Raw genomic sequence first — 12,191 nt, 5'->3', positions numbered from 1 at the left:
GGGGTATGAAAAGGTCATAGGACGCGTACCGCCGCCGCTCGCCACGCTTCGGGTTGGCGTGGATAGTGGTGCTGTTTCAGGAACACATTCACACCTGCACACTCATACACCTGAGACAGTAATGACGACATTTTTGGTAACTGTTAACTGGTTTTTAGTTAAAATTTAACTTGTGAGAACTAAGGATAAAAGTGATTCAAAGAACATGTAGGTAATCAACGTAAAGAACAGTCCAATATTAGGTAAAAAGTCATGATTGGTGAGAGGAACAGAAAGGAGCTTGTGCATCGTCACCGCCACCACTTGCAGAGGAGTCGGCCGGCTCGGCGCTCTCATCCTCCTTCTTGATCAGGGGGAGCAGGGTCAGAGCATGAAGGATGCGTTTGAAGGGGTCCTGGGTGTCTAAACTCTGCCTCCACATGAACTCCTGGAGGTACGAGTCCAGGTGATGGTGTGCGGTCCCCCTTATTGCGCCACTTACAGCTGCCCCACAGGCGCTCTACGTGTCCGGGTCAACGAAATTATACTTGTGGTTGACCTTGCCATGCAGGTAACCGGCCTGCTCGAGCTGCTGGGTGTTGTACGCCCTCCAACAGTCTGTGTAGACGGTGGTGCCCGGTTCAACATGGGCCTCAATGGCAGCCATCAGGGTGGCCGCATCCCGCCGCTCCACCGCAGTCATGAAGCACTGCCCGGTCTCCCTGGAAATGCCCCCGAACACCCACTGCTGGGGCAGGAGCCGTCCCACGTTACTCATCCTCTTCACATGGAGGCTCTCGTCCACCTCCACGACATGACCCGGGCCTCCGATCCGCTGCTGAGGCTGCGCCAGCAGGTCCACCGTGCAGGCCTCCCTCATGAGGTTGTTATACTGGACGGCAGTTTTTTGGGAAATGTTGAGCTGGCGATCACAAAACTTGATGCTGGTCAGCTCTTCCGCCCAGCAATAGAGGAACCGGATCAGGGTCACGAAGCTGAGGTGAGACCCCCGAAACCACTGCGCGGACCTCACGCTCACCTTCTTGCGGCAGCTGTGAATGTGGCAGCGCCACATGCGCTCTTTGATGCTCAGCCTCATGGAGTGGCCATTGGGGCAGGTCTGGGTCTGCGGCTGGAACTGGCGGGCCTGCAGGAAAGCAACCGCCTCCTCTTCCATCTGCGGCAGACTGAACAGCGTCAGACGCTCCATTGCCATAGTCAGGTTCGCCAGTGCCATCATACACCTCCGTCTCTCACACAGTGCTACTACTGACTGACTGACTACGCTAACTGCGTAGCGCTCTGACTGACTATGTTACGCTGTCCGCGCGGGGCTAAGCCACAGACTGTGCGCGCGAAGTGCCGGGAGTGTGAATTCAAAAAAAGCGCCTAAAATGTTAGTGTCTACATTGGGGACACTGTGTGCCGGGGTGTGTAGTTTAGAAGCCCCGTTTGTGTCCTGTTTACATACTACATTTCATTACATTACAGCTAGAGTGGCACGCCCAGCGCTACGTTACATTACTTTACATTATAGCTAGAGTGGCACGCGAGCCTCTGGCAGGCTGCCATGTTTCAGAGACAGAGTGTGCACACGTCGGCGCCGTGAAACTACACAAGTACCTGAGATTTTGACTATATAGTCAAATTCGTATACAGATCGCAAGCAGATTGTATGCAGATCGCACAGATTTTTTACCTTGCGATCCCGATGCGCGCTCCCGTGGCAGCACAAATCGAAACCCAGATAGACAAGGCAGCAATTACTATACAGTGCAAATCTAATGCAGATAGCAAGAATTGTATGTAAAAAGTACAGAGATAGCCAAGATTGTATAGCACTCGAATCTTAAATCGAATAGCAAGAGAATCTCACCGTGTGTACAGAGCATTAGATTTGGGGGAGTTGTTTTGTTTTGTGCAGCATAAATAATGGCAGTTTTATTTTTACACTGCAGTCAGCTGGGTGCACACACAAAGATTTAAGATAGATCTGTCCAATCTATCTGGTAGGAACAAATATCTGATAATGTGAGCATGGACAGAGGGGGGCCCTAGACTGCACACCCTGTAATGAGAGGTGCTACCTTGCTGAGATTTTTAGCTATATGCAAAACAGAGGGGGGTTGCAGGTGCACTATGCAATCATTACTGCTAACATGTATTCCTTTAAGGCGTCTAATGCATTATTGAGATGAACCTTTTCTTTCAACTTAAACCTTGATTACCCCTAGCAGTAAATCACACGAACACATGACCTGAAAAAACTCACACGGACACGTGACCTGAAATAACGACACGGACAACCACTGCATAAGTTTAAAAAGGTAAAGGGTATTTATTGTGGTATGACCCTATTGAAAGGGATGGCCTAGAGAGCGCTTGACAACCAGCCAGTCATAAAGTTAGCAATGGCGGCGACTGCAACGCCCCAACTTGTAACTGGGGCAAAGAAACCGCCCCCATTGAATTCAAAGCCAGCCTGCGCTGTGACTGTCTTGCCGCCCCTCCTAGGGCCTAATGAGGACAGTTCTAAAAGTGTCCTGCGTCCCCCCTCGGGGGCAGAACTCACCAGCCTTCTTGGCAGAGGGTGGCAATACCTCACAGTGACCACCTGTACTTCAAACTGGACTGCTGATCGAGAGCGCCCTCCCGCCAATTAAATTAGAATTGATGAGAGCCAAATTTGGGTGACGGCCAAAGGCCATGCGGTAGGTTAGCACAAGGGAGGGAGGGTGGGAATCCAGACTCAAGAGGAAGATGGATCATCTGACTACCTCTTATATACCTCTACCTAAGCTACCACCCCTTCTACACCTGATTGGCTACCCCATCTACACAGCACTTCTATGGGTAAGTGACACTCTGATTTCTTTCTTTGTCATACCATCCCAAACTGCACCGACTCTTATATTCCCTCATGCCTAGGCAGCCCTCGCTCTCTCTAAGACGTCTAATGCATTATTGAGATGAACCTTTTCTTTCAACTTAAACCTTGATTACCCCTAGCAGTAAATCACACGGACACATGACCTGAAATAACTCACACGGACACGTGACCTGAAATAACGACACGGACAACCACTGCATAAGTTTAAAAAGGTAAAGGGTATTTATTGTGGTATGACCCTATTGAAAGGGATGGCCTAGAGAGCGCTTGACAACCAGCCAGTCATAAAGTTAGCAATGGCGGCGACTGCAACGCCCCAACTTGTAACTGGGGCGAAGAAACCGCCCCCATTGAATTCAAAGCCAGCCTGCGCTGTGACTGTCTTGCCGCCCCTCCTAGGGCCTAATGAGGACAGTTCTAAAAGTGTCCTGCGTCCCCCCTCGGGGGCAGAACTCACCAGCCTTCTTGGCAGAGGGTGGCAATACCTCACAGTGACCACCTGTACTTCAAACTGGACTGCTGATCGAGAGCGCCCTCCCGCCAATTAAATTAGAATTGATGAGAGCCAAATTTGGGTGACGGCCAAAGGCCATGCGGTAGGTTAGCACAAGGGAGGGAGGGTGGGAATCCAGACTCAAGAGGAAGATGGATCATCTGACTACCTCTTATATACCTCTACCTAAGCTACCACCCCTTCTACACCTGATTGGCTACCCCATCTACACAGCACTTCTATGGGTAAGTGACACTCTGATTTCTTTCTTTGTCATACCATCCCAAACTGCACCGACTCTTATATTCCCTCATGCCTAGGCAGCCCTCGCTCTCTCTAAGGCGTCTAATGCATTATTGAGATGAACCTTTTCTTTCAACTTAAACCTTGATTACCCCTAGCAGTAAATCACACGGACACATGACCTGAAATAACTCACACGGACACGTGACCTGAAATAACGACACGGACAACCACTGCATAAGTTTAAAAAGGTAAAGGGTATTTATTGTGGTATGACCCTATCGAAAGGGATGGCCTAGAGAGCGCTTGACAACCAGCCAGTCATAAAGTTAGCAATGGCGGCGACTGCAACGCCCCAACTTGTAACTGGGGCGAAGAAACCGCCCCCATTGAATTCAAAGCCAGCCTGCGCTGTGACTGTCTTGCCGCCCCTCCTAGGGCCTAATGAGGACAGTTCTAAAAGTGTCCTGCGTCCCCCCTCGGGGGCAGAACTCACCAGCCTTCTTGGCAGAGGGTGGCAATACCTCACAGTGACCACCTGTACTTCAAACTGGACTGCTGATCGAGAGCGCCCTCCCGCCACAGCTGGGTTCAAAAATTGCCACTTAAAGACAATTACTGTAGAACCCAAGCCCGCCAAACCAATCAATAACTTAGTCAACCAGAGTAACACAAACCTAATCCCCTATCTACAACAACTGAAACAAGTCCTGAAGTAGAACAGCCATGCCTGATTCCTACAAGTGTACACCATCCCTTCTGTAGAAGGATGGGGTCTCCAGTGCTAAAGAGGGGTGTCTAACCGCTGTGCCTCCCATGGAGGTGACCGCTTTGGAGACCGCAAAGTTGACCTTGCGTCTGATCTTCTCTAATGACTTGGGGTTCCAGCAGCCTCTCCAGTTGAAACGAGGCACTATGTCGGACCAAACTATCCGCAATCCAGGCCAAAGGCCTACCAGAGTCTTAAGATCAGCCTCGATCCTCAAAATAAGGCCTATGCTGGTTCCCCGGCCTAAGTCGTTACCTGCTAGGTGTATCACCAACACATCCGGGCGACCCCAGCGACGCTCTTTATCAGACAATAATGGTAAAAGACCATCCCACCGGAGACCCCTGACACCAAACCAATGTACTGCCTTCGCCCCTAGCTCTGCCCGGGCCCTGACAGCTAACTGATGGTTGGATGCCCAGAAAATGTATGAATGCCCGACGAACCAGACAGTGGCATGAGTCGTTGAAGGGGGGGGAAGGGCTGAAAAAGAAAACCCTAACCGGTTAGCATTCAAACTTAAACTGTATAATGCACAACGTAGGGTTAGACATAATGCACAACACGAATTAGTACACTAGAATCCAAGTGAAGGGGAAAACCTTAAAAAACCTCCGGTGGACTTGAGGGGGGGAAGCCAATTGTAATTAGCCCACTATCGGAGGAAAAAGTAAAAAATTCCCTTCACACCGTCGATTCCGTAACGCTGCCGTTACAAAACCGATTGTAAACATAGTTTTTGGATCCAGCGCCGAAGGCGCGTGCTAAACCTAATCTAAACGTATATAAGATTTATAAGCGGAGGACTTCCAGCGGCCGAGTTGCTGAATGGCATTCACTGGAAGGCCCTCCGCTGCTGCGTTGGTGGCCGCACCAATACGGAACGAATGCGTCCCGTAGTCGGCGACCTCCAAACCCAACGCAGCCACACAGCGCTTAAACACAGCAGTGAATTGAAAGCGCGTCAAGGGTGATGCATCAGCGTGCGCAAAGAACTGTGCCGGGGGTGCCGGCCTCAGAGGCAAATATGCCGCGGCAAGGCGCACAGGGCATATGTCCCCTTCTGGCTGGGACCTCAGGGTGACCCAGCGGCCCTTGCCCAACTGATCGGTCTTGGACCGGCGGATTTTGCAAAGGACTAAACCTTCCTGGAAGACCATGTCTTCATACCGCAAACCGGAATCAGTGGCACTCTTATTGGCCGCTACAAGCTCGCTCACCCTGAAGGCCCCAAAGAACGCAAATGAGAATGCCGCTCGAAAGAGCGACGCCTCCTCTGCGCTGTCCGCCACGCTCTGCACACAGTTAATTAACTGCCTGAGCATGCCCGGGTCGATTGGCTTGCGCGAATCCGCTGCTACAGGGCGTTCTTTAGCCCACCCACGCAAGGCCTTAGTCAATACAAAGGACTTGGTGGGATTACGCACCCCGAGCAATTTGGCGTGGAAGGATATCCCCGCTAGGGCTGATGACATGGCGGATTTAGACCTGCCAGCTTTGTAATGGCCCCATACGAACGCCAGCAAACGATCATCGACCGACTTACCGCTGTTCGCCGGGGACTCCTGGAACGCCTCCCAGTCTTGCTGTGCCGCAGCGTACGCCCTACGGGTGGAGGGGGCCAGGGATCGCAATGCTAGCCCCATCATGTCTGCTCTACAATCTGCCACACAGAACATGGACAAGTAAGCCCAAGGGGAGATGCGTTGGGTGCCAACTCGCGGAACTTCGCGAAGTTGAACCGAGACAACGCATCAGCTATGCAGTTATCTACCCCCGGGACGTGACGCGCCATGAAATGTATGTTGTGCTGCAGGCAGTGTAGTACTAAATGCCGCAACAGGCGCAGGGCTTGGGGGGATGAGGTGCGCTGGTTGTTAATAGCGTGCACAACACCCAGGTTATCGCACCAGAACACGATTGTCTGGTTCGCTAACCTCCGTGCCCATAACCCCACTGCCACTATTATGGGAAAGAGTTCCAATAAGAGTAAGTTGGCAGTGAAACCTCTGTCGACCCATGACTGAGGCCATGGCGCTGCGCACCACTCCCCCTGGAAAAACGCCCCGAAACCTGTGGACCCTGCCGCGTCTGTGAATAGCTGAAGCCTGGCATTTGGCGCCGGTTCAGAGGGCCAGAGCAAATACCGGTTAAAGTTAACCAGGAATGATGCCCAGACGACCATGTCGTCTCTGATTTCCCTGGACAACCTGACCATGTGGTGTGGGTCCCGTGTCCCTGCTGTGGCCCTCTCCAACTTGCGGCAAAATACCCTGCCCATCGGTATGACCCTGCATGCGAAATTCAGGGAGCCCAGGAGTGACTGTACCTGCCGCAGTTGCGCTTTCTTACGCGGCAAGCATTCCCCTATGAGCCCCAGCAATTTGCTGACTTTGTCAGCCGGGAGGCGACAACAGTCGGCCGCAGTGTCGATCTCGATGCCGAGATACGATATCACGCACGTGGGCCCCTCCGTCTTGTCCGCCGCGATGGGCACCCCAAGGGTTTGGAACACCCGAATCACCGCGGACAACACAAAAGCGCAAGTGTCTCCGCCTCCAGGTCCCACAAAGAGAAAATCATCCAGGTAATGCGCCACCCCGGGGCACCCGGAGGTTTCCTGGACGCACCAATGTAGGAAAGTGCTGAATTTCTCAAAGTATGAGCAGGAGACGGAGCAACCCATGGGCAGACATTTATCGAGGAAAATCCCCCCGTCTAATCGGAAACCCATAAATCTGAAAGATTTTGGGTGTAACGGTAGGAGTCGGAAAGCGGACTCAATGTCCAGCTTTGCCATCAGGGCGCCCCTGCCGAACCCCCGAACTAATGCCAGCACCTCATCAAACAGCTGGTATTTGACGCTGCACAACGCATCGGGGATGGCATCGTTAATGGATGCCCCATGAGGGTGAGACAGATGTTGTATAAGTCGATACTTCCCCGGAGCTTTCTTGGGCACCACGCCTAACGGCGAGAAACACAAGTCACTCACTGGGTCAGAGGCGAATGGGCCAACCATCCTGCCCAACGCCACTTCGGCCTGTACTTTCTGTCTCACCACCTCGGGGAACTCCATTGCCGATTTAAGGTTCCTGTGGGACACTACCCTGACATCCTCTGGAATTGGCAAACTAAAACCATAACGAAAACCGTTTAACAAAAATGAGGCATCCTCCCTGTTGGGGTAGGATCGCAACCGCAGTTCTAACTGCTCTATGACTATGGGGGAGGGGGCTTTACTTAGCACCAGCGCTGTGCTCGCCCCCCGTGCCTGACTTACAGGACTTGGCCGGGTGGTTGGCTCCACAATTGCGGCATTCGTGGCAAAAACGGCATTTCGCACCCCTGTCGCACTTGGAGTCGTTGAACGCAAAACACCTGCCTTTGGCGGCGGGTTTGGCCGCCTTCTTCCCCCCAAGAAAGGGCTTCTTGTGTGTTGCCTCTGCCCCTGTGTGGCCCTTCCCAATGACCTCCAACCAAATTTCCACGTGCTTAAGGCCCATGGGCATCACTCGGGTGCCGTCGTGCGCAAGACGAAACTTGTCGTCATAGTCCCTCCACGCCCTCCTGCGCAAGCCGCGGACTACCGCTGTGTTGCTGCAGTGCACCATGTCAGTGGGGGGCTGTGTTTTCTCTGCGGGTTTAGCCTTAGGGGCCTGCTTGCTACCACCCACCTTTTTAGCCACTGCACGCGCAACTAACCGGGCTAGTTTACGGGGGCGCCTACCGGTATCTGACCCGTCACTGCTACCAGATGACTGGCCAGATGTGGAGCAAGCAGAATAAGCATCATCGTCATCGTGCTCACCATCACCCGGTATGTCTTCTGCCCCAAGAGACCCGGCGGCCTGAGATGTTCCTGCGGTGGCTCCTGAGGTGCCCGATGTTGCTTCGGCTGTGGGAGCCGGCGTCGTGCATGTTGTTCGCCGTTCCTGTTCAGCCTCACGGTTGCCATCTCTGGAGGGACGTGCCTCATCTGGTACCGAAGTCTGCTGGACGGCCGACACCTCGGAAGAAGCAAGACTGGTTAGTGAGGCATTGGGGACACCTGGCAATACTCCCTCCCTACTGCGCTGTGGCCCCGTGGCAGACGTGACGGTGGCGCTGCCGGCCGCCTGGGCCTGGGATGTGAAACCCTGTGGGAAACCACCGTATGGGCCAGGCGGGTACTGCGGGGTAAATTGCTGTTGCCCTGCCCAACCATGCCCCAAGTAATTGGGGTAGAGCCCTCCCATACCGGGGCCCTGGAAAACCTGGGGGCCTGGGCCCGCCGTGTGGGGGTACCCCCATTGCGGCTGGTAGGCCTGTTGCATGTAAGGGCCTAGGGCTGACTGCGGGGGGTAGGGCCATTGGTGGGAGAACTGCTGCCCTCCCGGAGGAGGGAACACCGGGGGAAAGCGGGGAAGTGACCCGTGTAGATTCCCTGTGTCTGGTCCCCACTGAGTGCGGCCCCCGGTGGATGGGCCCATGGTCCCCCTTGCCCCGGGGGCGGCAGTGTGTGAACCTGCTGTATGGGCCCCACCAGAGGGGCCCCGGAGGAAGGGGTGCCCTGACCCTGCACAAAACCCCCTATGTTGAGTCTTATGGGGCCTTGTGTTAACGCTATGTGCCCAGCAGGTGGCGCCAGAGCACTGTGAGTAGCTCTGTAGCCACGCTGCTGGGATTCATCTGCCCCGATATCCACGGGTGTCCTGGCCCCCCCGTGGATAATAGGCCAGTCTGACCTGGCGCCCGGGGTGGAGGAGGACTGTGAGGCCGCAGGAGTATAACTCCTGCGCGGCGGTGTATGCCCCCCTGCCGCCGCTCGCGGCTCATAGTCTGCCGCGAGGGGGCTGGGGAGGGTGAGAAAAAGATCCTGGCTGCCCTGAGCCGGGCGGCGGTGCGGGGGTAGGGGGCTGTGCAACCATGTGCACACCCCGCGCCCCGCCCGGCGCTTGTGTTGGGCAGCGAGAGAGGTCCAGCGGCGAGCCAGGCGGGGACCCGCCATAGACGCTCGCCACTGAGCTGGGGGAACGCGGCGCAGCAGCCGCTGCAGGATACTGGGAGCGGGGAGGGCTGTTAGTACTGGCGGCGCTAGGCCGTGGCTCACGCGCGGTGACCCCTCGTGCTGCTGCGGCAGACAGGGGTCGCGCTGAGTCAGAGAGCCAGCGGGGAGGGGGGGCTTGCCTTTGGGAGCGGCGCATGGTATCTAGCAGCAAGAGGTATGAAAACAAACTAATCAAAGTTACGTAGCTTCGTTTTTCTGTCCCTGCAGCTCAACCTGTCCCTGATCCTGAACGAAAAATCCAGACTCAAGAGGAAGATGGATCATCTGACTACCTCTTATATACCTCCACCTAAGCTACCACCCCTTCTACACCTGATTGGCTACCCCATCTACACAGCACTTCTATGGGTAAGTGACACTCTGATTTCTATCTTTGTCATACCATCCCAAACTGCACCGACTCTTATATTCCCTCATGCCTAGGCAGCCCTCGCTCTCTCTTATAATTAATTTCTGAGGATGTTAGCATACATTTGGCCAAATATATCTACCTGCTCACCACGTTAAGGTCTCCTCATTAGAGCAGGTCCCTAGCACTATGGGGTTCATGCCTGTAATTGATGTGAGCATAAATGAATCGAACATTTGCCCCCAAACACTGGAAAACAGTCAATGGTCATTCAGACACATTAGGTAAAGCCATTTGACTGAACACATTTATTCAGACAATCAATTTTGTAAATTTTTTAGTGGTTGGGAGCAAGTGGCTGATTGTTATATGCTACCATACATTACCAAATTTTTGTTCCCACCAAACAGTTGGACAGACAAATTTGTAGGCATACCTCCCAATTTTGGAGGAGGGAGAAGAGCACGCCCACATTTGTTTTGGGTGTGGCCTCATGACTAGATGGCATGGCCTATGGTTACGGGGCTCCTGTGAGGTCATGCCCCCATTTTTTGCCACTGTGGGGCATGGCCAGCGCTGATTCATCTGCTGACCATATACCCTGGCCCACTGCCTGCCTGAACAGACACTGTGAGCATGTGTATGCTGAGAGCAGAACAGCAGCAAGCGGGGGGAATCCCAACTGCCCCCCTCCCACCCCACCATGGGACACTGCAGGCCCTGTGTTGGACGTCCCCAAAAAAAACCCTAAAATGTATACTGTATATGATAAAGTTCCATCCAATATATTCCCGTACGCAGAACCATATGGGAGTGCTATACAATAATGAGTCTTCCCCGGCTGCGCGGTGCAGGAACACGCAGTATAAGTGCCAGTGACCAGTTCTCTGTTTGGATTGGTGGGGTGAAGTGCTGACGTGATGTTTGCTTATGGTAAGTTACTTACCCATTGGGGCCGATTCAGATCCGTTCCTTTAGGTCAAAATGCGGCCCCTTGTCCGATGGTGGGGGGTCTGCGCATGCGCGTTTATGCACATGTGCAAACCCCAGGAGCGAATGGCTTTGAGACGTTGCCAAGACGTTCGCTCAAGAGGGGGCGGGCAGGAGGCGGGCACAGGCCTGGAGAAGTGGAACGGCCAGCGTATTATGAGTATTCCCGTGGAAACGCAGATGGGCCGATGCCTGTTTGGAGCTGGCGGCAGATGTCACATGACATCAGCTCCCGTGCCCTTTTTGGGCGATCTCCGATGGTCAATAGGGTCAGAAGGTCAACGTATGCATTAGGTTGATGATGGGAAGGTCGACATGAGTTTTCTCATTGTGTCAAATGTCAACACAGTCGACGAGTCCCCTCACATGTCTCCTTACACTTACCATGCTTCGGGTACACTATTTTATTCTCCTACCAAGCTGTAGTGTAGAGGTGGGCAATAGGAGGCCCTCCAGCTGTTGTTGAACTACTCATCCCAGCATGCCTTGCCTTAGATTTGCTAAGGCATGCTGGGATGGTTAGTTCATCAACAGTTGGGGGTCGCTTATTGCCCACCCCTGCCATAGAGAATGTTAGGGCATGAAATACCGCCTGTTGGAACATGTCGGCTAAAAAAAAGTGAAAACCTTCCCATTGTCGACCTAATGCTTGTGTCAACCTTCCGATCCTGTTGATTTTAGCATTGTTGACTTTAGGCCCATAAGGTGTCGACGTAAGGCCTGTCGACCTGCGATGGTCCACCCGGAGCGATGTCGACCATAATAGTGTCCACCTAATGCCCGTAGCCCGGGGAAACAGGCGTTCCAAGTTAGTTAAGCTCAGAGATCAGAATGGAGCGCCCTCTGCTGGAGAAAGCAAGTGCAACTGAATAATAACTAAGGGGTCTATGTTCTAAGCCTAGGAGAGATAAAGTAACAGCACACCAAACAAATGGCAGTTAGGAGCTGATTGGCGGGTTCTTTTCTCTCCACTTTATCTCTCTCTCTACGGCTAAGTCCATAGACCCCTAATCGCCATACAATACACTTATAAAACGTTTTGCAGGGTCTAAAATGTGACGTTCCATGTAGAACATACGAAGCATTGCTGATGACCTCTGAGGATGGGTCACCATAAGGACGCATTACCCAGCAGCACCCGTCATTAGTACAGAGCAGATTACTGTGACCTACATATGGGAAGCAGATTGGGGATCCAGCTGCCAATAACCTCTCCACAGACAGCTGGGAGTCATTCTCAGCACCGGCCGCCGCTCGGATAACTGCTGATCTACTGTATTAAGTGATTCCTCAAGTCAACACACTTCACATGATTAACCATAGGCACAGTGTCAGGCCCACAGGACAAGCACAATGACAAGGGAATTGCAATGTAAAATACTAAATATAAGGCATTCAGGTACCGACAGTAGCATCTATTCTGTTTTA

The 12,191-nt window shown here is 53.1% G+C and overlaps 1 protein-coding gene across 1 annotated transcript; it reads right to left on the bottom strand.

Annotated features, from left to right (window-relative positions):
* Window positions 1-3,068: 3,068 nt before the first annotated feature.
* Window positions 3,069-9,864, bottom strand: LOC146080021 (uncharacterized). The gene is made up of 2 exons (XM_083186806.1): window positions 8,186-9,864; window positions 3,069-6,037 (listed from the first exon to the last, which is right to left on the bottom strand). Exons 1-2 carry the CDS (start codon window positions 8,844-8,846, stop codon window positions 5,145-5,147), a joined length of 1,554 nt encoding a protein of 517 aa, XP_083042932.1. The 5' UTR covers window positions 8,847-9,864; the 3' UTR covers window positions 3,069-5,144.
* Window positions 9,865-12,191: the final 2,327 nt, after the last annotated feature.

The sequence above is a fragment of the Crinia signifera genome, chromosome 5, assembly GCF_055691185.1.
Source record: "Crinia signifera chromosome 5, ASM5569118v1, whole genome shotgun sequence".
Classification (NCBI taxonomy): Eukaryota; Metazoa; Chordata; class Amphibia; order Anura; family Myobatrachidae; genus Crinia; species Crinia signifera.
The sequence above is the reverse complement of the archived record's forward strand: the minus strand, read 5'-3'. Positions and strand labels throughout refer to the sequence as shown.